This window comes from Podarcis bocagei, assembly GCF_964188305.1.
Source record: "Podarcis bocagei genome assembly, chromosome: 13".
In the NCBI taxonomy this organism is placed as follows: domain Eukaryota; kingdom Metazoa; phylum Chordata; class Lepidosauria; order Squamata; family Lacertidae; genus Podarcis; species Podarcis bocagei.
In genome coordinates this window covers 44818466-44844171 of record NC_138138.1, presented here as the reverse complement: position 1 = coordinate 44844171, position 25706 = coordinate 44818466, and the positions used below count along the sequence as shown (strand labels likewise).

Here is a 25706-nt window from a genome sequence, read left to right as displayed (position 1 = left end):
CCATCCGTTAACTAGCATAGGCTGGCCAGCCCACTATTAAAAGAATCAGGCTAATATTGTGCGATCACACCGGCTGCTGTTCTCACAAACCAGCCGCAGGAGGAAACAGCCCTGCTTTGTGTCCCAGTGGCCGTTGCTCTGGAATTCCTGGCTTGCAGAGAAGCTGGTCCCACTCTGGACTCCCCTCTCGGGCCTCTCTGGACATAAATACCCCCCAAAGAACTTGCGCTGCACTGACCGCTAGTAACCTTTCCCCCTGGGAAGTGCCTGCGTTGTTTACGGGAAGGAGGGAAGGAGCCTGCGAGGGCTGAAGGATGGGAAGGGGAAATGAGGGGAAGCTTGGAGGGGGCAACGGGAAGGCATGCGGGAGAAGCAGGCATGGAATGGTACCAGGGCTGCAGGATAGCAGTAAATCTGGCAGGAGACAGGTGTGTTTGCGTGTAAGAGGAGGAGCTCGGTAAAATATACAGCTTGTGTTCAATGGTAGAGCAGTCTTTGGAAAGGAGCAGGTGGCAAATAAGCATTCAGCAAGGCAGAAGCAGCACGGGCGGAGGATAAATAAAGCCGTGCTTTTCCAAATGTCAGACAACACGCAGAAATCGTTATTTAATAAAAGGAGAGGAAAGCTTAACCACCCCCCAAAAAAGGGTTTTACTTTTAGAGTATGAAAAAGAAATAATCTGCCATTCTCAGTGGAGCCGTGTTTCTGTATGCGTCCTGAGTGAGGCCCCCTGAATGGGTAGAGATGAGCCCAGGGCAGTGACTCATACAGGGTTGCAGCAGGCAGACTCTTCCATGAATGGGCTTTTCTGAGGCCCCTGCTACATTGGGTTTGACCAAGTGACCTAGTCACACCCAGTGCAGATACAGAAAAAAAGAAAAGGAATAAATTGTTAAGAGATACAGTGGGCAGCCTCCTTTGTGGAAGAGGTCACAAGAGTGTTAAATTACCGATAATCCCTGACTGCTTTTGATTAAAGGGGGTGCATTGTTTAGTTGTTTTTGTTTTAACTATTTACTTGTGTTTTAACTTTGTGTTTTTACCCTGTGAACCGCCCTGATATCTTGTGGCGAAGGGCAGTATTTAAATCTAATAAATTATTATTATTATTATTATTATTATTATTATTATTATTATTATTATTATTATTATTTCAATGGGCCTACTCTAAGAGAAGACTCCCTGGAAAAAACCCTGATGTTGGGGAAGATGGAGGGCACAAGGAGAAGGGGACGACAGAGGACGAGATGGTTGGACAGTGTTCTCAAAGCTACCAGCATGAGTTCGACCAAACTGCGGGAGGCAGTGGAAGACAGGAGTGCCTGGCGTGCTCTGGTCCATGGGGTCACGAAGAGTCAGACACGACTAAACGACTAAACAACAACAGCAACTCTAAGAATGGCTAAGCCTGGACCCAAGCCCGACTTATACGATACAAACTGTCCACAAGAGCTCAATCCCTAAATCAGGACAGGAGTGAGGAACTTTTTTCATCCTGAGGGCCACATGGCAGTGGTGGCCAAGGGCCAAAGGGGCAGGACCAGGGGTACGTGGCGCAATGAATGTGACTCTTAACCTGTGTACCAGGGATGAGAAACGTGGCACCCTGCAGACATTGTTGGACTACATCTCCTATCATCCCAGACCCGTGGTTATGCTGGCTAGAGGCTGATGGGAGTTGGGAGTCCAGCAACCTCGAGAGCAGGATTTCCCAAACTTGGGTCTTGCTGGACTACAACTCCTATCGTCCCTAAGTATAGCAGGGCCAGTAGTCAGGGATGATGGGAATTGTAGTCCAAAAAAAAAACAGCTGGAGACTCAAGTTTGGGAAATACTGATCTAAAGGCTCACAGCTTCTCTATCTTCGCTTTGTGCAACGGCTGACATTCCAAGCAAACAAATGTCTTTGCTCTCTCTTCTAAACAAACCCGTCCCTATCCTCCCATCCAGAAAAGCAAGAAGAGTTACTTAAAGTTCAAGGACACTTTTCAGTCAGGCCAAAGCACTTGGAGAGGATGTGGAGGAGGACCAGTGAGGGGGGGGCATGGTCTGGGAGCATCCTGAGGGCCTGATAATTACTGTATTTTTCGCTCTACAAGACCCACCAGACCACAAGACGCACCTAGTTTTTGGAGGAGGAAAACAAGAAAAAAAATATTCTGACTCTCAGATGCCAGAACAGCAAGAGGGATCGCTGCGCAGTGAAAGCAGCGATCCCTCTTGCTGTTCTGGCTTCTGGGATAGCTGCGCAGCCTGCATTCGCTCCATAAGACGCACACACATTTCCCCTTACTTTTTAGGAGGGAAAAAAGTGAGTCTTATAGAGCAAAAAATATGGTAAGTCTCGAGGGCAGCATTCAGTCTCTGAGCCTGAGGACCCCCACCCTAAATGCTTGCTATGGAACCCCTGAACACTGCAAAGGATTCTAAAGCAGTGGTCCCCAAACTTGCCCCCTCACACCCCATCTAAAAATTGTGGAGCGTCTGTGCAGACCACTGAACTATTTCTTCTTCTTTTTTTGCCTGTTGTAGCAAATCATAACATGCTCTGCTAGATGCTATATGATTTTCAATTACAGTGGTACCTCGGGTTACATACGCTTCAGGTTAAATACACTTCAGGTTACAGACTCCGCTAACCCAGAAATAGTACCTTGGGTTAAGAACTTTGCTTCAGGATGAGAACAGAAATGGTGCTCCGGCGGCGCAGTGGGAGGCCCCATTTGCTAAAGTGGTCTTCAGGTTAAGAACCATTTCAGGTTAAGAACAGACCTCCGGAACGAATTAAGTACTTAACCCGAGGTACCTCTATATGTTTTTTATTGTCTTTTATATATTGCATTTTATTGAATTCCACAGAATTCGGATTTTCATGCAACAACATAAATAAAAGAAGCAATCAAAAATCAGTATGTATATTAAACGCAATGGGTGTGCTCTCTCTCCTGCCTTCAGCCACGAATCGACAGACACTCCTCAGACCACCTGAAGGAAGCTTGCGGAACGCGGTTTGGAAGCGCCTGTTCCAATGTGCATCGCTCTTTCATAGTCCCATATATGGACAGAAAAGCATCAGGAATGACCTTGCTTTGAGCTGGATTTCTAAACTGGAGGTCTCCAAACCGCTTGAAAACGTTGACATGCGCAGCTTCTTCCCGGTGGTAAATAAGGTCTCATTTCATGCCTTCCGGCACTGCACAGATCCCAAAGAAGGGTTTTTTTTAAAAAAGGCAGCAGTAAACTGTGAATGTGGGTAGGGACAATGACTCAGGGATCTCGTTTCTGTTTGGATTGCAGGGAGGTCAAGAAGGGGAGAAAGAATAGGATGTGAGTCAAGCAGATTTAAGCTACTACATTCCTTTGTTTTGAAGTGGTTTTCTTCCCGCTCCACCCCACATGTGCAAGGCAGGAATGGGAAACAAGAAGGGAACTGGGCATTTTCTCTCTCCTTCAGAATGCTAGAATGAGCATTCAGCATTGCCTTCCATGGCTGGCCTGCTGAACTTCCAGCATCTACTGAAAACTTTTTAAGAAATCCCATTCATTCATTCATTATTAGTTGCTTGTAACCCGAAGGCAACTAAGAAGATAAAGTGAAAAAAGAAAAAAGACATACAGTACTGTACATAATATCTTAGGAGGGAAAGTGTGTGTGTGTGGGGGGGAAATAATATAACACATTAATGTTTCATATAACGTAACATCAATTTAGGACGGGGGTGGCGCTGTGGGTTCAACCACTGTACCGCTTGGGCTTGCTGATCAAAAGGTTGGCGGTTCGAATCCCCGTGACAGGGTGAGCTCCCGTTGCTCGGTCCCTGCTCCTGCCAACCTAGCAGTTCGAAAGCACGTCAAAGTGCAAGTAGATAAATAGGTACCGCTCCAGTGGGAAGGTAAACGGCATTTCCATGCACTGCTCTGGTTTCGCCAGAAGCGGTTTAGTCATGCTGGCCACATGACCCAGAAAAACTGTCTGCGGACAAACGCCAGCTCCCTCTGCCTTTAAAGCGAGATGAGCGCCACAACCCCAGAGTCGTTCGCAACTGGACTTAATTGTCAGGGGTCCCTTTACCTTTTAACATCAATTAATGAAAACTCCATACTCAAATAATAAACAAAGCAATAATCACACCCATTAATTAAGAAATAAACAAAAGCAAACAAAACCTCAACACACAACCCCCCTGTCCAGTGGGCATGCTAAACCAAATTCTGATTTTATAGATTTGACGGGTTTTTATTTGCATTGTAGGGCACTCCCTGTATGCTGCTGAGAGACGGCTGTGTTTAAGCAGTATATAAATTGTCTAAATAAACCAACCAATCAGGAACCATCCAATGAAACTCACTAGCGGGAGCTTTGAGACATATTTCCTAACACATCACAGAGTTCATAGATGGAACTCACTGCCACAAGATGAGAGAAGCAAGCAATAGCAAAACCTCCCTCTAGCCTTAGCAAGAGTCCAGGCAGGTAGGCAGTAAACAGGTAGGAGCAGTTGCATTTCAGTCCATGGGCCAAGGGCAGGTGCGTAGACAAAGCCATTCCTGGGGCCAAGATCGAAGGCGATGTTCTCATACCAGAGACTATGAGTCCCTTTGGACTGTTACTATTTTGTGGTAGGGATTCAAACACAAACCGAAAATTTAGGACAGTGTAACGAAAGTGGGTTAAAGGGCCCTGTCGCCTGAGTGCAACAAATTCACTTTTTGAAAAAATGAGCCAGACTCTGTGGTGTTTGGAAAGCGACCGCGAAATGCATGGGAAAGTGTGGGGTCCATGAATGACGAAAGGGAAGAGCGCCCCACAACCCAGAACCAGCGTTCACTGTTGTATAACCGCCCTGCAAACTAATCAGTAAAGACGGAATATAATCTAACCTTTGTGTTAGATTAACTTTGTGTTAGATTAACATCAACTTTGTGTGAGCAAACCAGGAGGAATGCTCACCTGGACAAGCTGTAAACATGCATTCACAGCCCATTCCTATGCACGTCTGCTGAGATGCAAGACCCGATGGGGCTTATTCCAGGTAAGTGAAAATAAGAATCACAACCTAAACCCCAGTTCCCCATTTTGGACATAAGAGGAAACTGTAGTTTAAGCCAAGGAGGATCAGAATGCAGCCACAGAGGAGGTGCTCAACAATGGCTTAGCAAGCTATGAAATGCATGTCCAAATCAGGCCACTGGGCCGAAGGGTGCGATAAAGAGTCATGGGAGAAAATGGCTTAGGTCCTAAGAGACATTAAGTGAAATAGGTTTCCCCTCCCTTTTAGCCCACTATAGGGCTGGGCCCTCCTGAACAATGTAGGAGGGGTATGGAATGGGCATTGCTGCTCGGGGAGAAATCGTTCCAAAATCAGGCTTCGGTGGTAAAATAAGTTGAGGAAGTTCAAGCAAGGAAAATTTCCTGCCTCCTCTGATTCTTCCCTGCCGCATAGATCCTGATCCCCACCCCACCCAATTCATTTTTTAAAAATATTTTTTAAATTAATTTGACATAAAAGTTGTGCACAACAAACATAACTATTTCAAAATTTTAAAAAAGGTTCTTTTGAACCTTCAGACCTCTTCCTTTCCTCCATGGGTTCCATTTCTAAATTTTATTCCTGCATCTTTTACTGTAATCTACCATAGATTCCGGCATATTAGGCGACTGGACGTATAAGATGACCCCCAACTTTTGCTGTTCAATTTTAGAGTTTTAGAGTTTCAACGCCGCCAGGGGCAGAGCGCGCACCCCTCCGCTGCCATTGCCGTCGCAGCAGCAGCCTGAGCCAAGGCGTTTGGCAGGCGAGCGCCGTGCTCGGAAAGACTTTCCGCGTCCCCTTCTGTGGGGAGGGAGGAGGAGCGACAGTAGAAGGGGCGCCTCTGCTCACCGCCTCCCTCTCCTCCATCCCAACGTGTATACCTGGCGTATAAGACGACCCCTGACTTTTGGGGTGACTTTCCAAGGATAAAAAGTCATCTTGTACGCCAGAACATACGGTATCTATCATATGATCATAGTATCCAAAATTTGTGTTACTTTACAAGTGTCATTGTGTTCCTGCCAATGATTTCAGCTCTTTACAGTGGCCTCTCAAACAAATTAAAAAGTTAGTCCAGTCTTTTAAGAATACTTGGGTCTTCCTGGTTTCTGATCTTTTCCCCCACCCCACTCAATTCAGGAGCTCCTCAGACCCTCCAGAATGGCTTTTCAGGGCTGCAGGAATAATAGACTTAGAATTGCAGAGTTGGAAGGGACCCCAAGGATCAGCTAGTCAACTAGTCCTGCGATGCAGGAATCTCAGCTAAAGCATCCATGTCAAACGACCATACAACCCCTGCTTAAAAGCCTCAAGGAAGGAGAGCCCACAACCTCCCAAGGGAGACAGTTCCACCGCCGGACAGCTCTTACTGTCAGAAAGAAGATGTACAGTAAAAGAAATATTCCTCCCTGAACTTCCATAACTAACCATCCACACCATTTAAGGCGCATTTATAGCACATCAACAGTCACTGCTGCCCTCAAGCAATCCTGGGAACTATAGTATGCACCCACAAAGCTGCACTGCCCAGTGCCCCTAACAAACTACAGTTCCCAGGGTTCATTCGTGGGAAGCCATGTGCTTTAAATACACAGTGTGGGTGTGAGCACACTCTCCAGGCTTGAGATCTAAATGTGGCAGGAACTGATCACATAGGGCTTTCTTATCATGGGCTTGATACTGGGAACTCACAAATCATTGCACCTTCCGGCACTGGGAGATATTTCCTGCCTGGGCAGAACTTGCATGCTCCCATTTTTTTAAAAAATGTCCTTCAACCAGAATCCTGCAATTTGCTCAGTTCTCAAATTGTGAATATTTACTCTCCATAAGCAAACAAGGATGTTTCCTTTATGTCTTCTGAACACATAAAACAAGCAGCTCTCCCCTTGTTTCTGGGCCCTTTGTCTCGAAACAGACAAAAGCTACAGGGAGTTTTTTTTATGGTTTAGCTACTCTGGATTTCGGTTTGCATAGCAGGAGTGTGACTCAGTATAGGAGAAATGAAAGAGGAACTCTGCTCCCTGTCAGTGCACCTTCTCCTTGCAATTGCACCTGCATATTTAACTGTCAACAGGCTTTAGGGATTAGATTAACCGATCAATATGCATCTTTAAAAAAATAAAAATAAGGGTATATATGGATTACCGCTGGAAAACGTGATTTAAACCGGCTTCTCCCTCATTTAGTGATTTGAATCATAATCTAAATCGCCGATTTAATTCAGTCCCCGCCCTGATACCCTTCAGTGCTGAACAGCGTCCACAGGAAGGCCTGACAGGCTGAGGATTTAGAACGAAATAGGACCTTCCAGGTCACACAATAAATGGCTCCCAGGCAGATCGGCATCCCAGCAGCTGTTCATTTTGGAAATTAAATCAAAACTCCCAGGATGAAGCAGGCGAGAAGTGAAGGCCAGAAGGAGAGAGTGGCTGGATCAGGCCGAAGATCCAGTCCAGTGGGGTGGATCCACATCTTATCATATTTAGTGTCAACCTGCTGAAATTAAATGAAGCTTTCTTTCAACCACTGGTGTATCTAACTCAGCACTGTCTACACTGGCTGGTAGCAGCTGCCCAGGATTTTAGACAGGGCTCTCCCCCAGCCAGGGATGCCACAGACCAAACCTGGGAACGCAGTAATACAAAGCAGATTCTCTGCCACCGAGCTATGGTCCTCGCCACGCCATGGTACTGCACCTATAGTTGGAGAGGGCAGCTGATTTCAATGGGTCTACTCTGAACACAACTAAATCTGGATCCAACCCAGTGACTCCCAGTCAGGACATGGAAGGCAATGGTTCCCTTCCTGTTTTTTTCTCTCCCCTGGAAGAAGAAGAAGAAGAGTTTGGATTTGATATCCCGCTTTATCACTACCCTAAGGAGTCTCAAAGCGGCTAACATTCTCCTTTCCCTTCCTCCCCCACAACAAACACTCTGTGAGGTGAGTGGGGCTGAGAGGCTTCAAAGAGACGCGAACCCGGTTCCCCAGATTACGAGTCTATCGCTCTTAACCACTACACCACACTGGCTCTCACTGGAATAGGTATTCAGAGGCAGACTGCTTTTGAACATGAAGTCTCCATTTAGCCATCCTGGCTAGCAGCTTTTGGTTGACCAACCCTCCTCAACAAATTTGCATCCTCCCCTTTTGAGACAGATCCAGAACAGCAGGGAGTTCCACAAAAACAATTCAGGTGTTGTGCAAGGTGTCTGTCCCAATTCCGCTGCCCATTAACTTTATTGGGTGATGCTTAGTTCTAGTATTTTGAAAGAGAAGGGGAAAACCATAGGACCACGCGACCTGCATGAGTCTGCTGTCTGGCGCTAGCTGCTGATGGGCAATGCCCAGGCTTCTCCTGCTCTCACTTCCTTAAGGATCTTTAATCCAGACATGGACCAGATTGCTCTTCAGGCTGAGGCCTCTTGCAAAGAGAGCAGCCTGCCCCAAACCTGGTGCCCCCCAGGTATTGATCGACTGCAGCTCCCACCATCCCTGCTCACTGGCCACGTTAGCTGGGGCTGATGGGAGTTGGGAACCCCACAACATCCGGAAGGTGCTAGCTGGGGAAGGCTGAGCTAGAGGAAGGCCCTCTGAAAACCAGGCCACTCTATCTCTCTTAGAAATCTTAACATTGCCACTTCCCTTCCCCTGAGTCATTTTTTTGTAATGCAAAAGCCCCAATGCTTTACCCTTTCTGTATGGAATGATGTGCTCGCTCTCTGTCTCTGTCTCTCTTTCTGTCCATCTCTCCCCCCCCCCCCAGCTTTGATAATTTCTGTCCCCCTGTTCCAAATGTAGCTGGCCTGTATAAACGCATTACAATACCGACTGTTTTATTTTCAGATCTTTCTCTAATAATCCCCGAGCAGGGATTTTGCCCTTTTCACTGTTGCGTTCATTGCCTGATCTCCATGACCTCAAGATCACTTTCCTAGAGAGTTGCTCAGACCCCACCAATGCGCAATTATGAAGTTGGGAAGGTGGTTTCCTGCCCCATATGCACTAATGGGGGTCTGATCCGGTTGAGATTAGCCATGAAAGACAGTGTGCATTCCTTATGCACCTGCCATTTCAGTTATACAGTGGTACCTCAGGTTACATACGCTTCAGGGTGCAGACTCCGCTAACCCAGAAATAGTGCTTCAGGTTAAGAACTTTGCTTCAGGATGAGAACAGAAATTGTGCTCCGGCGGGTTGGTGACAGCAGGAGGCCCCATTAGCTAAAGTGGTGCTTCAGGTTAAGAACAGTTTCAGGTTAAGAACGGACCTCCGGAACGAATTAAGTACTTAACCCGAGGTACCACTGTATTTTCATTGCAGGGGGAGGAGAGTGAATTTTGGACTCTATATTCCATCAAATTCCATCTCAAAATTTCCACTTTTTCCATGAAGCTTTTCTCACAACCTCCTAATCCTCATACCCAATTGTAATTTAAGCCAAATAACTGAGAACTGAAATAATGGCACATTGTCCCTCCATTTCCTGTCCCTTCTGCTGTTTTCTGTCTGCCGCACCTCAGATCAGTCTTCCCCAACTTGCCCCCACTCAAAATGTTTGGGACTACAATTCCCATCAGACTCTGAACAGCATGTCTAATGGTCAAGGTTGGTGGGTGTTGCAGTCCAAAAACAGTCGTTTTCAGCATTTTCAAGCCAAAGACCCCAATTTAACCCAAACATGCATTTGGGAACCAAATTCTCCTTTTTTGCTGCTCGCCTTAGATCAGGCCTTGAGTTGACCCCAGTACTGGGTCCCAACCAGTGTTAGAAATTCAAATATATAAACTAGGTGCCAAATGGCTCCTTAAACCAGGATTACGGTCGCCAACGTGGACTGCCTAGTTGCCATTTTTCTGCCAGATGCCTCAAAGGTTGTATTTTTCAATATGACCTTTTGGTCCCTGAAAGTCATTCTGATGGTGCAGATAAAATATAACGGATAGATTTCAACAGGATACGTTGCTAGTGTGCGGAAACAGCCAAGACCCAAGGATCTCCAGGCATGCACCTCCAGATGGTGGAGACGTCAGAAGACATCCTGGCACCTGGACCATCCCTCATTTGGTCTCAAGTGGCCGATAGCCAAGGTTCAAAATGCGCCTGTCAAATTTCGAACGCTGGTCCCAACACGGCAGCTGAAGACCAAAACATCTGGCTAGAGATGGCTGTTCTGCATTGCTGGCCTTAGGGCAGGGATCAGCCTTCCTACCTCTTTGCAAACTTTGTAAACACATAGAAGATAGGTGCAGGAAACATGATTATACTGAGTCAAGGCATTGGTCCATCAAACTCCACTCAGCCTACACTGACTGGCAGTGGCTCTTCAGTTTCAGACGGGGAGTCCCCCTACCCACCCCCATCTAACCTGAAGATGCCAAAGGTTGACCCTGTTGCCTTCTGCATGTAACCATATTCTCTGCCACTGGGCTACCAGCTCTTCCTACAGCATGGGTAGGCTAAATAAGGCCCAGGGGCCGGATCCGGCCCAATCGCCTTCTATATCCGGCTCATGGACTGTCTGGTAATCAGCATGTTTTTACATGAGTAGAATGTGTTCTTTTATTTAAAATGCATCTCTGGGTTATTTGTGGGGCATAGGAATTCATTTATTATTATTTTTTCAAAATATAGTCCGGTCCCCCTCAAGGTCTGAGGGACAGTGGACCGGGCCCCTGCTGAAAAAGTTTGCTGACCCCTGTCCTACAGCAAGGCTTTCTTTTCCTTCTGCACCCCCAGCCCTTAAGCTGGGTGGGGGAACCTCTTTTCAACTTGAAGGACCCATGCCACTGGGCAGGCAGGCGGGAACAGACGCAAAAGTGGGTGGGGGTGACAAGTGTAAATATTACTGCCCTTCCTTAGGCAGATTTCTACAAACATACCCTTTTCGAAGCTACCAGCATGAGTCTGACCAAACTGCAGGAGGCAGTGGAAGACAGGAGTGCCTGGCATGCTCTGGTCCATGGGGTCACGAAGAGTTGGACACGACTAAACGACTAAACAACAACAAACGCTTCTCTTATCTCCCATCCAGACAACCAATTGGCCTTAACAGAGATCAAGGACTTGTTCTGCCCTGACATAAACCCTCAGGGTGTGAAGCTGGGGCCACAGATCTCTCAAGGGCCACATCCGACTCACAGGGGCCTCAGGTTCCCCTCCCCTGCCTTAAGCTGGGATAGCTCCGTCAGTAGAGCATGAGGCTCTGAACCTCAGGGCTGTGGGTTTGATCCCCATGTCATGCATAAGACTCCTGGATTGCAGGGGGTTGGACTAAATAACTCTTGGGGGCCCCTTCCAACTCAATTCTAAGCTACAGTGAAAGAAATGGAAGTGTGTGTGTTTGTTTATGTATGTTTGATGGTTTATATATAGATGTGTGTGTGTGTGTTTATACATATAATTTGGGAATCGTGTCTCTGCACTCTCAGCGCTATGGGAACTGAAAAATTCAGTTTAAATCTGTCCAGCTGACAAGCACAAATGGGAATATTTAGCACCAGGCGGCAGGCGGGTAGTGGGGGGAGGAGAGGAGGAGGAGGAGGACTCAGCAATAGAATGATAAAAGAGTTATTGCAGGGCAGGATGGCAGGGGGAGCTTGCATAGTGGGGAATGGGCATACGACAGACTGTGGGGAGGGGAGAAGGGGCAGGGGGATTTCATGCCAAGGCTGAGAAGAAGAATAAAGGCCAGGAAAGCTGGATGTGGGGAAGAGGGGCACCTGCCCTCGCCCTCCAAACAGTCCCTGTTGTTGCCAAGGAGAGTCTTAACAACTGCGAGAGCTAATACAGAGTCACGGAAGCAGAACCAGGAAGACAGCAAACGGCAAGGGCTGCTTGTGGTGGGGGTGGAAGAAGAGATCGGTTGCTGCTGCCTTCGCTCTGTGGTATTGCTTTTTTTGGGCCACACTGCCGGTGTAATCCAACCACCAGGCTTCTCTCTCTCTCCTCCCCCCCCTTATGGGGCTGCACCAAGATCCAAGCCCGGTGCAGCAACCCCTGGAAAGACGCACAGCACTCTGCTTCAATAGGCCTCTCAGTCATTCTCCACTGCCTCCCTTTTCTCCTCCGCACCCCCCCTTTCAACAATACCGCATGGCTAAAGCAAAAAAGGGGGGAAGCAGCAGAGAGTCATCACTTTGACTTCAGTTCTTCCCCATCTCCTTTCTCCAAAAGCCAAGAGGGAACCCCCCCCCCCGCAAGTGACCCTCATAAGGAGGCATCGTGCACTTGCTCTATATAGAAATCCTCTATTCTACCACTTTTTGTCCCCAGTGGTTTGGAGGCGGGTCTTTTCTGCATGTGTAAAACTTGCCCTGCTTGTTTGGGGAGAGGGGGCAGACCCTACAGCAACCTTGTCGCTCGCTAAGGACTGCATAATCACCCACAATGCACTGCAGCGGCCCCCACAAAGCCCTTGCCCTTTCCTGACCCTATAAAACACTCCCGAATCTGCCGCGGCCTCTCTGAAACAAACGACGCCTTTCCGACAGCTTAGAGGCTCTGCAGAGATCCTGCTGGAGAGGAACCCCTAGGATCTTCTGGACCCCCTCGGCGCTTCTTCTGGACCTATTCCAGTCCCATAAACCCGATATGGCTCTCTTATACGGGACTCCCCTTCCATGCTGTCTTGCCCTGCTAAAACTCCAGTCCCTCGAGGAATCCGATCCATCATCATGACAGGCCTATAGTAGCCCCCTTAAAAAACAACAACAAAAAACACTCCGGTAATCTATGGGTCCCAGTGTCACACACAGCTCAAAGTAAACTCTTGCTGGAACCCCCAGAACTGCCAAAATCTGGGAGGCAAACCTTGCACACACACGCCGGCACATCCACCCACCCAGAAATGCCTTGTCCTCTGCACAAAAACCCTTTTATACAACTGGTCATCACCTATAGTACCCCCCCTTATCATGCCCCTCCTCACTCCACTAAGGACATCCCAACTCCATACAGTATAAGGCAACCCACAGCTTGGCAAAACTCTCTTCCATTTCTAAGGGCACACCATAGCAACAGAATCACCCCCCCCCCAAAAGACAAGTCAAGCTCCATAAAATAAAATGCTAACTGGGGGTGGGGGAGGGAAGACTCCCTGCGAGACCCATCAAGAAATCGCACCAGCCCCCATATGCGCTGCAGTTCCTACAGGACAGCTCAGAGGCACGAACAGATCGCCCGCAGTTTTAAAACAACAACCCTGCCAAGACCACTAAAACTCCACCAAAACGCCCCCTCCAGGGGTCTCCTCGGATGGCCCACGGGCCTCCCCTCCAAGCGCCCTTCACTTCCAGGAGACCCACAGCCGTGCAAGGCCACTTCAGAGGAAGCCCCACATCTTCGACCCACGGAGCGCTGCGCCCACCCGTAGGGGAAAACACAAACACTACACACAGCAACCCGTTCCCCAACAGGGGACTGTTTTTTCCTAGACGACGCCACCCCCGGCACCCCACATTTCCAGAGAGAACCGACCGATCGCCGCGGCCCCATATATCCCCCCCCCCCGACGTCCAGCAACATCTCCCCGCTGTTCCTTTCCCCCGGGCGCGCCCTTGCGCTCCGCCCGCCCCGTCGGAAAAACGCGCGTTGGGTGCGGGGAGCCTCCCTCGCTCGTCGCCGCCGCAGCAGCTCACCTTGACTTTCTGCAGGCGGGTCAACTGCAGCTCGTGGACGAAGGGGTTGGGGGCGGCGGCAGCCTCTTCCTCCTCCGGGGCTGCCCGGCTCGAGGCCCCCTCCTCCATGGCCGTACCCCCCTTCCAGGCTGCCCTTCTTCCAGCCTGGGAGCTGTCCCCGCGGCCGGAGCCAGGGGCCCTGGGCAGGGAGGAAAGGATGGGGGGAAAGGATGGAGGGATGGATGGATGGGACAGGCGGGCGGCTGGACGGACGCCCTGGCACCGGACCACGGCAGGAGGGAGCCAGGATGCGAGGCGAGCGGGAAGGCGGGGCCACGGCGCGGTCGTCACGGCGACACCGCCGCTGGGGGACGGACTTTCGATTTGGAGGGGCCGGATGGAGAAGGGAGGGAAGGAGGGAGGGAGAGGGCCCAGGCTCCAGCATCTCTCCATCTCTCCATCATCACTCCCTCCCTCCCTCTTTCTTTCTCTCTCGCACCTGCATCTTCCCACTAGGAAGAAAAGATGGGTTTTAAGCAAGGGAGAAGCACCCGTCGATTGGCTACTTCTCAGAGACGTCTGAGCAGTGCAGCGGTGCTCACTTGTATAACATATTGGGGGGCGGCAAGGTAAGCCCCACCCCACAAGACGCAGCACACGCACACTATTTGAATGGCGGTGCCCATCAACTTTGGGGCGGCCCCCTCAAATATTTTATTGGGGAGGAGGGAGGCGAAGGGACCTTGTCCCCTAAGAATTGGGCTCCTACGGAGCAGTGTGCCCCTGTAATCCCCACCCCCGCAACGATAAACCTCAGATTCTCCCCCCCCCCCACACAGAGAAGACTAAAGTTGTAGCACTTGCAGAACCTCAAAAACTGAGGCAGAATGCACACGCGCTATTATGTATCTAGATCAAACTGATTTTATGTAACAAAGCAATACAGATCCCCAGCCCCCAAATAGACCCATTCCTTTCCCCATGGAATAATACTGTATGTACAGCCAGTGCCGGGTTTATGTATAAGCTAAACAAGCTATAGCTTAGGGCCCCATTCTCTTTGGGCCCCCCAAAAAAATTTAAAGGGAAAAGAAAACTTTGATAAAATACATATCTTGCTCTGTGCAAATGGCTTTCGATACCTATTCGGTCCATAAATTACCACACAGCATATATTCAACACACAAAAAAAGTGACAATTTGTGGTTGACAAAGGACAGCTGGGCATATATAAAGGGCCCCATTACCTTCATAGCTTAGGTCCTCATGAAACCTAAATCCAGCCCTGTGTACAGCCACTATTTTTCCTCAGTTTGTGTGTATGTGAGAAAGTAGCCTGCTTTCCCCCACTTTAATGTCTTGCATTGCCCCCCCCCCATGGAAAAATCATGCAGACCCCCCTGCACCTCCTCTCTCTGCCCCCCCCCCGCTCTTTTCGTTGCACGGCTATTTCCCTCCTACTTTCTGCTTTCTGCTTTGGGAGGTGTAATCCTTTGTATATATTTGGGAGACATTGTGAGTTCTGTGTCACCGAAGCTCATTACTATGCCTCTTACAAGTAATGAGGCTGGTTTTTTAATTGCAGCTATCTGCTGATCCTCGCCACAGCCTTGCAAGGTAGGAACGAGCAGAGGCACTTGTTGCTGGCACCAGGAAGGGCGGGGAAATGAGGTTAAAGTTGTTATGCACAGAGCAGCATCAACATGTATAATAGGGTTCTTCAGTCAATAAAAGACGCAAACAGCCTGCAGGCTGTAGGTATAGGAAGGTATAGGAAGGTATAGGATGAGGGTATAGGAAGAGACTGCTGGATCGGGTCAATGGCTCTTCTAGCTGGGGCTGTTGGGAACTGGAATCTGGCAATGAGTGTAGGGCTATAGGTTCCCACCACCCCTGTGTTAATAATATCATTATTATTTGCAGAGAATGAGAGAGCAGGTCCCTGCCTGCAAGGGGCTTACAATCTAGGCAGTGACACAAGGAGCAAAATAACAGGAGGGCAATGGGGGAGAATGGGGGTGCTTCTGAACTGAGTGTGTGTGTTAATATTACAAACACATCTACATGGGACTGGCTGAAATGACTGGCAGAATTCGAGACCAGGGGAAAGAGACGGCGGAAGAAGACTGGAAGAAATTTAAAATCTACCTTAAGAGACATTGTAAAATTAATGAGTGTTAAAATGTTGCGGCTATAGAAAGTAAGCGGATTACAGCTGTAAAGATTAAGTTAAAAGAAAAGAAAGGAGTACAATTAGATAAAATTAAGGGTGAGGATTTGCTGAATTAAATATTTGAAATTGGAATGTAGAAAGGGGAGGTATGAGGAGGTCTGCCAAGTAAGTTTTAAGAAAGTAAGGATTTCAAATTATATTTGTTTGTTTTTGTGTGTGTGTGTTTATATTGTGTCTGACTATATAATTTGTGAAAATTCAATAAATATGTAATAATAATAAAAATATTACAAACACATCATTTAAATATTGCAATTGTTTGCTGGCATCAGGTGTTTCCTTTTTTTAAATTTCCTTTTTAAAAAATTAATGGACCCCCCCCCCCAGAAAGGGTAATGTGGGAGGGGGGTTGTAGTTTTGTTGCTATGTTGTCATATGGACTCCAGAGGGGGAGAGTGCAACACCCACCCCACACTAAGCACCTGTGAGGAAGCACACTCTGTGACTGACTGTCGGTTGTCCCAAAAGTTTTACGAGTGCTGAACTATTCCTCCATCTTACCCAAAATTTCACTGATAGCCCCAATTATAAACCCTATTTTACAGGTGAGGTATCTCAGGCTGAGGCAGTTTGATGAGATTCAATGTTGGCTGTTAATAATAATAATAATAATAATAATAATAATAATAATAATAATCATCATCATCATCATGATGATAATAATGATAATAATTTATTATTAATACTATGGCTATCTGGCTGCGTTTCCCCAGCCACTCTGGGCGGCTTCCAACAAAATATTAAAATACTATAGTCTGTTAAACATTAAAAGCTTCCCTAAAGAGGGCTGCCTTCAGATGTCTTCTAAAAGTCTGGTAGTTGTTTTTCTCTTTGACATCTGGTGGGATGGCGTTCCACAGGGCAGGTGCCACTACTGAGAAGGCCCTCTGTCTGTTTCCCTGTAACTTGGCTTCTCGCAGCAAGGGAACCACCAGAAAGCCCTTGGCACTGGACCTCAGTGTCCAGGCAGAGCAATGGGGGTGGAGACGCTCCTTCAGGTATACTGGACCGATACTGTTTAAAATTACATAATGTAGATTTTTTGTGTGTCTTGAATAAATCTGGGTTTTATTCTGAGCAGCTATTTTAGGACTTGGTCTTGAGTGTAATGAAGGTGCTTGCTTGCCTTTCCTGCCGAAATAGCCTAGAGTAGCAAACAAGCAAACAATAACACAATTAAAATATCTGGAAATAATCCCACTACTTACGGAAGTAGACTGTATTCTATGCAGATTTTAGATAATATTAAAATATTCCGGAACCAGTCATTACTGGAACCAGTCATCCTGCACTTTTAAATAGTTCCAGGAAGTGGCAACTTGCATTACAAGCTGCACCTGTTGGACTTGAGTCCTTTACACAGCTAAGAAATTTGAAGAAACCCTGATCTCTTTTGCCTTGAGGTGCTGTATGGGCAGCAGGAAGGTAAATGGTGTTCAGCACATGCTCATGCAAATCGTCACTCATGTGCCTTGGTTGAATGTCCCAGCGTTCAAACAGGTTTATTGGAAAAGACCTAATGATCTTTGCTCCTGAATTACATCCTCCTCTTCGTTCACACCCTTCGTCCACCCTAAAAGTCTGGTGGTTTGTTCCTCATTCCACCTGCTTCTCTCCTTCCTGCATGTCTGATGATCTGAACCTTTTATAGTTGCACAGAAGAGGGAATATTCAACGGCTGTAGCTTGCCATGCAAATTAAACCTGAATTTCCTTCTTCTACACAGGCCATCCCCTTTGTCACTGTAAGAAAGAGATAAAGAGGTAAAACTGTAATATGAAAACTTCAGTAAGTTAAAAGTGATGTTGTGTAATTTTTCTATTACTATTTGCCGTTGTTGTTTAGTTGTTTAGTCGTGTCCGACTCTTTGTGACCCCATGGACCAGAGCACGCCAGGCACTCCTGTCTTCCACTGCCTCCCGCAGTTTGGTCAAACTCATGCTGGTAGCTTCGAGAACACTGTCCAACCATCTTGTCCTCCATCGTTCCCTTCTCCTTGTGCCCTCCATCTTTCCCAACATCAGGGTCTTTTCCAGGGAGTCTTCTCTTCTCATGAGGTGGCCAAAGTATTGGAGCCTCAGCTTCACGATATGTCCATATTGTTAAAATTGGTTAATTGTAATGAATTGATGTTGCAATTACTGTGGTCCCCCCTTTGTTATTGTTGAATTCTAAATAAAGTATTATTATTATTATTTAAAAAGACAAAGGTGCAGTGTGTGCTTGTGTGTGCACGCATGCTCAGAAGAACTTCTCACACCTCCTTCCTTTCCCAACTGCTGTACAACAACCCTGTAGTGTAGGCAATTGAGTCTTCTCTCCGCTAGTTGCTGCTACTACCCACTTCTTCTTTTCACCCACAGCTAAGGTTGCCATATTTCAAATAGTGAAAACCCTGTAACAAAAGCTTTTGCAAAATCTCCCCCCCAAAATAAATAAATAAATAAATTGAAGTTTTAAACCAAATTGCCGAAAATAAATACTTCCAATATGGGTTTCCCGGACATTTTTTTCCTGCTTTTCTAAAATTCTGCCCAGGTGCCATTTTCGACAGATGAATCCCAGCCATATCCAGGAAATTACAGACATATAACAGCCCGACCCACAGCCCCAGAAGCACCTCCCCCACAAAATGGAGATCTATGATTAATGATTAAATCCTAAGATGCTGGACCTGTGATCCTCATGCCTACAGCCAATCCCTTGTAGTATACACAGAGCATAATGCCAGGCTCTCCAGCCCTCTTCTTCTCCCTATAAAGGGGGCAAATTATTGGCTTTAATGTCCCTGGTGGCCCAGGGAAAGTGAAGGATCTGAAGCTGGTTTTCAATACCAGTACAGTCGTACTTTGGTTCTCGAATGCCTTGTGACTTGAACGTTTTTGGCTCCCGAACGCCGCAAACTGGAAGTGAGTGTTCCGGTTTGTGAACTTTTTTTGGAAGCCGAACACCTGACATGGCTTCCGGTTGAGTTCAGGAAGCTCCTGCAGCCGATCGGAAGCCGCGCCTTGATTTTCGAACATTCTCGGAAGTCGAACCGACTTCCGGAACGGATTCCTTCTGAAAACCAAGGTATGACTGTACACAGCCCGAGCGGGCGAGCTGTCTAGCAGCTTAAATGAAATATCTCTGAGCATGCACAAAGTGAATTTCGGCCAGTATTAAGTGCCCACAGCCTTCTTTATTCACCCAGGGATTAGATTTTCGGGGCAAAGGGGTGTGATTTCCAAAAAATGACCCCATATATTCTCTATCTCTCTCCTTTTGAAAATGTGGCTACTAGTCACAATGGCCGGCCTGTCGCTGAATACCAGTCACCAGGAATCACAGGTGAGGAGAGTGCTGCTGCGCTCAGGTCCCGATTCTCACAGGTATCTGATTGGCCACTGTGAGAAGAAGATCCTGGACTAGATGGGGCTTGGGCATGATCCAGCAGGCCTGACATGCAGATTCTGCTGCATATGTAGATCACATCTTCCCTATGACGACCTGAGAAATATATTGTCCCAGGCCATAAGGCACCATAATAATGCATTGCTTCTGAAGATCTGAGAGCATAGTACAATCAATAAAACAGTAAAAAGGGGCCGCTGAGGGAACGGTCTGAGGAGATGCGATGCCGCTGATGTGTTAACGCTTAGAGGATCCACAGGCTGGTAAGTACCAGAGGCTGATGGGAAACCACTTTGAGGTTCCTGGAGGAGGAAGCGCTAATAAATAAGCCTTTAAAAAGCAAAGCAAAACAGCCAGGAACAAGGACCAAAGGAAAATGCAAAGCAGTTCAGTCTAAGCCAGAGGTTTTCAACCTTTTTGAGTCCATGGCTCTGTTGACAAACTACATTCTTCCTGAGGCTCCCCTGTGGGGAAGCTTGCATTGAGCCTCAGGAGCCCAGTTATGTCACCCCTTGCCCGCAGAACCAGCAGCCCCTCACCCCTTTCCCAACATTTATTTGATGAAAATAGGGACGTCCCATTCCATGATGATAATTTTGCTATTTATACCTCACACATCTTATTGGGTTGCCCCAGCCACTCTGGGCAGCTTCCAACATATATATATTAAAAAAGCATTAAACATAAAAAACCCTTCCCTATACAGTGGTACCTTGGGTTACAGACGCTTCAGGTTACAGACGCTTCAGGTTACAGACTCCGCTAACCCAAAAATAGTACCTCGGGTTAAGAACTTTGCTTCTGGATGAGGACAGAAATCGCGCGGCAGCAGCAGCAGGAGGCTCCATTAGCTAAAGTGGTACCTCAGGTTAAGAACAGTTTCAGGTTAAGAACAGACCTCCAGAACAAATTAAGTTCTTAACCCGAGGTACCACTGTACAGGATTGCCTGCAGATGGCTCAGGGTTTGGATAACTCTCTACCCTCCAACATTTCTCCAATGAAAATAGGGACATCCTAAGGAAAAGTGGGACATTCCGGGATCAAATCAGAAACCGGGACAGCTTCTCTAAATCAGGGATGTCCCTGGAAAATAGGGACACTTGGAGTGTCTGCAACACCCTCCCTTGTTACTGTTACTTCTTCAGTCATAGCAAGTTCAGGTGGTGAGCGACGACTGAAATACATGGCACCAAACCATGGTTCACACAGTAACTGTTGCTCCCTCTGTCATAGCAAACTCAGGTGGCGAGTGCCGATCAAATTGGAGCATTCTCTGGAATGAGAGATTGATTGCTAAGGAATTGTAACTCTGTGAGGGGGAATAGAGGACTTCCTAACAACTCTCAGCGCCCTCAGCAAACTATAGCTCCCAGGATTCTTTGGGGGAAGAAGCCATGACCGATTAAAGTGGGTTGATGCTGCTTTAAATGTGCAGTGCAGATGGGGCCTAAGGGCCCATTTGTCTTTCATATCACCAGCTACCAGATTATGGGGTGTTCAGTCTCAGACACTTGAGATCCAACCCTGGAATTTAATTATTTCATAAAATTTATACACTGCAAAAAATAAAAAGCTCAAAGCAGTAAAAATCAAGAAAAATGTACTATTTTAAAACATACAAAAATTAAAATACAAAAGAAAGGATTAAAATTGCCCCAGCTTTCTAAGCATCTGTGTAGACTTGTCTAAACAGGAATGCTTTTAGCAGGTGCTGAAATGACTTAGGCAGAGGATTAGAGGGGAAGTTCATCAAGCCTGCAGGTGCCACCAAACTGGGGTGGAATAATAGTAGTAGTAGTAATGATAATGATGATGATGATGATGATAATAATAATAATAATAATAATAATAATAATAATAGGAAAATGACTGTAGGTCAGTGACAGAGCTCATGCTTTGCCAGGTTCTATACCTGGACTGTTTCCAGGTAGGGTTGAGAAATACTTCCTGCCTGAAACCCTGGAGATCAGTCATTATGTATCCAGCATACTCATACTCAGAACAGGCCCATTAAAATAAATGGACATGAGTAACTCAGGCTCATTAATTGTCATGTAAACGCCCCTGTTAGATATGCTCCTGGGTTCCCGTGACAGAAATAGGATTTGAGATGACCCAGACAGCACTAGGAGCTGGGACAAAAGTAAAACACACACACACACCACACACACCCTGAATTTCAGCAGAGATAAATATGAATTTCTGCATTTAGTCAGGAAGAACTGGAGGCACAGAGTACAGGACTGGTGAAATCTGACTTGGCAGCCTTGCACGTGAACAGGACCTGAGGAGTTTTAGCAGACCACAAGCTCAAGCAACGTGACTCAACTGTGCAATGCGTTTGCAAAAAAAAAAAAAAAAAAAGGCCAGTGCAGTTCTAGGATGCATCAGCGGAAGTATTGGGCCCACAAGAAGTAATGGGGCTGACCAATCCTGCTTTGGTCAGACCTCTCACTGCGTCTAGATGTGGGCACCATCATTTAAGAAGGATGTTAGCAAACTGGAACGTATTAAAATGTGAGTTGGGTATGTTCAGTCAGATGAAGAGATGAATTAGTGCAGCGTTGTTCAACTCTGGGTCCCCAGATGTTGTTGGACTACAAATCCCATCACCCAAGGCAGCTTTGCCCAATGGTCAGGGAGAATGGGAGTTGTTGTAGTCCAACAACATATATGACTAGAGGTTGGGGAAACACTGATTTAGAAACAATTTGATAACCACCTTCAAATAGTTGAAGGGCTGACAGATAAATGATGGAGGAAAAGTGTTTTCTGTGGCTCTGCAGAAGCATAATAATAATAATAATATTTATATGCCACCCATCTGACAGGGTTTTCCCAGCCACTCTGGGCAGCAGGAGGTGGTACCAACTTGAATAAAATATTGTGGGGGCCCAAGGTAAGCCCCACCCCACATAAATGATCATATGACATTTGTGCACACACACCATTTGAATCAACTTTTTGGGGCCTGGCCCCCTCAACTATTTTATTGTGGGGGTCAAAGCCCCCACAGCCCCTAGGAATTGGCTCCTATACTGGGCAGCTTCCAACAATTATAAAACCACATTAAAAACTTCCCGATACAGGGCTGCCTTCAGATGGCTTCTACACGTCAGATAGTTGTTTATTTCCTTGACATCTGATGGGAGGGCATTCCACGGGGCGGGTGCCACTACTGAGAAGGCCCTCTGCCTGGTTTCCCTATAACCTCACAATGAGGGACCCACCAGAAGGCCCCTGGAGCTGGATCTCAGTGTCTGGGCTGGACAATGGGGGTGGAGTTCAAATTTCAATAAAGGAGGTTTCAATTAAACCTAAGAAAAAGCTTCCAGAAGATCCCTAGAGGAAGCAGCAGTACTCTGAGTCAGACCAGCTCGGTATTGTCAACACCACCCACACCAAACTTTGAAAGCACATTGAGTGTACTTTTAAAGCACATAGACCCCACCACCACCAAAAGACTCCTGGGAATTGTAGTATGTTAAAGGTGCTGGGAACTGTAGCTCCAACAGTAGTTCCTAGGACTCTTCTTGTGGGGGGAGCGGTGTGCTTTCAATGTATAGTATGGATGCTGTTCAACAATGAAACAGCAGCTACAGATCATGGATGCTGGAGCAGCAGATGTCCTGCACTGGGGGGCGGGGCGGGCTGGACTAGAGGACCTTTGAGGTTGCTTCCCATGCTATGATCCTGTGAAAGCATCTCTTCTTCTTTCTTTGGCGATCACTTGTAGCTGAGTAAGATTGTTTTCCATAAACATGGTTTTAACAATGAGTCCGTAAGTGACTGTGGAGGCCAATTCTGGAACTCCCACAGTGGGGAGTTGATCACAGTGTGGATTTGCCAAGCGTGCCTTCCTCTCAGCACCTTTCTCAGGTTCACCTGTCCTCCCAAGTGATGTGTAAAATTTTTCGGAGACACCGCTGAGGGAATCTTTCGAGGACCTGGAGATGGCGTTTATAAGTGGTCCATGTTTCACAAGCATACAATAAGGTTGGTAGTACAATAGTCTTGTAAACAAGCATTTTGGTTTCCCTGTGAATGTACCAGTCCTCAAACACGCTGCACTTCAATCAGGAGAAAGCTGCACTCGCAGAGCTCAGGCAATGTTGGATTTCGACATCACTGTCGGCCCTTGTGGAAATATAACTGCGCAGGTAGGAGAAGTGATTGATATTTTCTAACGTTACAACATTGAGTTGGATTTGTGGTGCTCGAGAGGGGTTATTTTGTACTTGTTGGTGCAGCACTTTGGGTTTTTGGATGTTGAGCGATAGGCCAAGCTACTAGTGAGATATGGTGACTTTGCAAAGCTTTTAACTGCATATGCCACAGTGCCCATGATACCTCGCCGGAATGGTCTTCCACAGCCTTCGTCATCTTGCTGGCTGCCAAATGTTGAGGCTGGATTCCCCCCAGAAACATAATAGAAACTGTGCTGTGTGGTACTTTGGAGAGGTCAATGGCAGAGAAGCCAGGAATTCCGGCCTGCCTCATTCCTCCCTGAAGCCACATTCCTTGCCTAGTCACAGGGTTCAGTATCATAAATAAAAGCTCCTTCCCTCAACTCAGCTTCCACAATGCTCTGTCCCCAGAGGCTCAAGGGACATAAGCGTGTCCTATTTTTTTTTTTTAAAAAAGCAATGTACGGCACGTGCAACACACCATCCCACAGACATAAATTGCCGGTAATTTAAAAACTAGTGTCCAACTAATAGCCTCGATCTGTCAGATGTCTTCCCTCAAACAGGAAATGCAGCTTTCTAAACAAATGCTGTACAGAGAACCTGAAAACGTAAGGGGGAAATTCTGACAACGTGGAGCGCTTAGCATAAAAGCAAGGGCTCTCTGTGCATGCTCAGAGGGTCTGTTTGTTATTGGGGTTCTTGACAGGTTCCAAGCCTAAGTTTTGGGCTTGGAAACAAGAACCAAGGGAGGAGGAATGGCAGGGCAGGAAAATGACTCCACAGTTGGACTTTGGCCCCTACTGACCAGCCCTACCGGTTTTTCATGCTGGGTGATATCCAGGACTAAGGTGGAAGTCATCCTTATCTTCAACCCTTCACGTCACCCGGTTTATCCCAGTAAGATTCATTGTCGTGGAAACATATATTGCCAGTGGGTAAACTGAGGTAATTGGCTTTAATTGTGCAACCTGAATCGCTCTTGAAAATGGCGACAGTCTGGAAGCACCTTTGGACTCAGGCTGACATCTCCCCCTCAGCTATAGTCCTAGGCTGCTTACTCGCCCCCCAACCAAACCTACCTCTCAGGGTTGTTGTGAAGACGGAATGCGAATGGAGGAAACCCTAATCTCTTTGGAGGAAGGTTTGGATAAAATAAAGTAAGCAAATAGATAAGGATGGGGGTGGCCACTGGTGCCTGGGTTCCCTCATACTAAACAAAACCAAAAACCACCCTTATCCATTGCACCACACTTGGATGGATAAGGATTCTTTAGTTGTGATTCCTGCACTGCAACGGGTTGGGCTAGATGACCTTTGGGGAACCCCTTCAACTCTATGATTTCATGACTTGTGGATTAACAAACTACAGTTCCCAGGATTCTTAGCTGGGGGGCGGATGTGCTTTAACTGCATAGTGTGCTTTACAGCCTCTCTCTCTGGAAGGCATCTGAGAGTATAACCAGCCACAAGAGAAGATGTCAGCAGTGTCATATTTATTCCTGGCTCTGGGCCTCAGAAGAATCCCGGGCCTGGCTGGGAGAAATCCAGTCTCCTGGTTTTCCTCTCCACCTGTCCTTCTTTGACCCTCACCAGATCTATCTTTGGCTTTGCTGGGTTCTGATAAACAGAGTGCTGGGGCTGGGGACTGCTTGCAGCCCGGGGCCGAGGTGAGCACGATCACCCTAGAGGCTTGGGTTACAGCCGAGGGAATCACCTTGGGTGCCCTCAGGCAGAGGCTGAAGCCAGGGAAACCTGGAAGAATACCCGTTCTGTGCATTTGGCACGAATCTATCTATGTCTTTCAAGGTCCAGGCAGTTCTGACAGCCACCCAGAAATGTTTTGGGTGCTTTGAGTGGTGGAAGTTGCCCCATAAAGGTGAGTGGCAGACAGCCCCACCAACCTCAGCCACCAGCCCCTGTTGGCCATCCTTCTTCCTTAAAACCAATCAGGAGGTGGCTCTGCCCGCCATTGGTATGGGCTGCATCTACATACGGTACTTCTGGTCTCCCTACCAGTCCTAACAGGCACCACCAACCACAAGTGGCTTCCTGGAAGGGGTGTGGACTTCCAATTATTATTAAGCGTTATAACAAAATTGTCCCTCCATGTTCAGAAGCAGTGTACAGTAGAATGTTAGTTGCTGAGGACACATGAGTTTTCTGAAGACACCTGCCTGGGTACTATTGGAAATAGCATGGCAGACTTGAGGGGCCTCTGGACTGAGCCAGCAAATCG

The 25706-nt window shown here is 47.2% G+C and overlaps 1 protein-coding gene across 1 annotated transcript in view; it reads right to left on the bottom strand.

Moving 5' to 3' along the window:
* The window catches only part of LPCAT4 (lysophosphatidylcholine acyltransferase 4), a 34225-nt gene extending 20113 nt beyond the window's left edge, over nucleotides 1–14112 (bottom strand). Inside the window, 2 exon segments of the mRNA XM_081167895.1 lie at nucleotides 13674–14079; nucleotides 14081–14112. Of these exon segments, the coding sequence (XP_081024021.1) occupies nucleotides 13674–14079; nucleotides 14081–14097 (423 nt within the window). The 5' untranslated portion in view covers nucleotides 14098–14112.
* Nucleotides 14113–25706: the final 11594 nt, after the last annotated feature.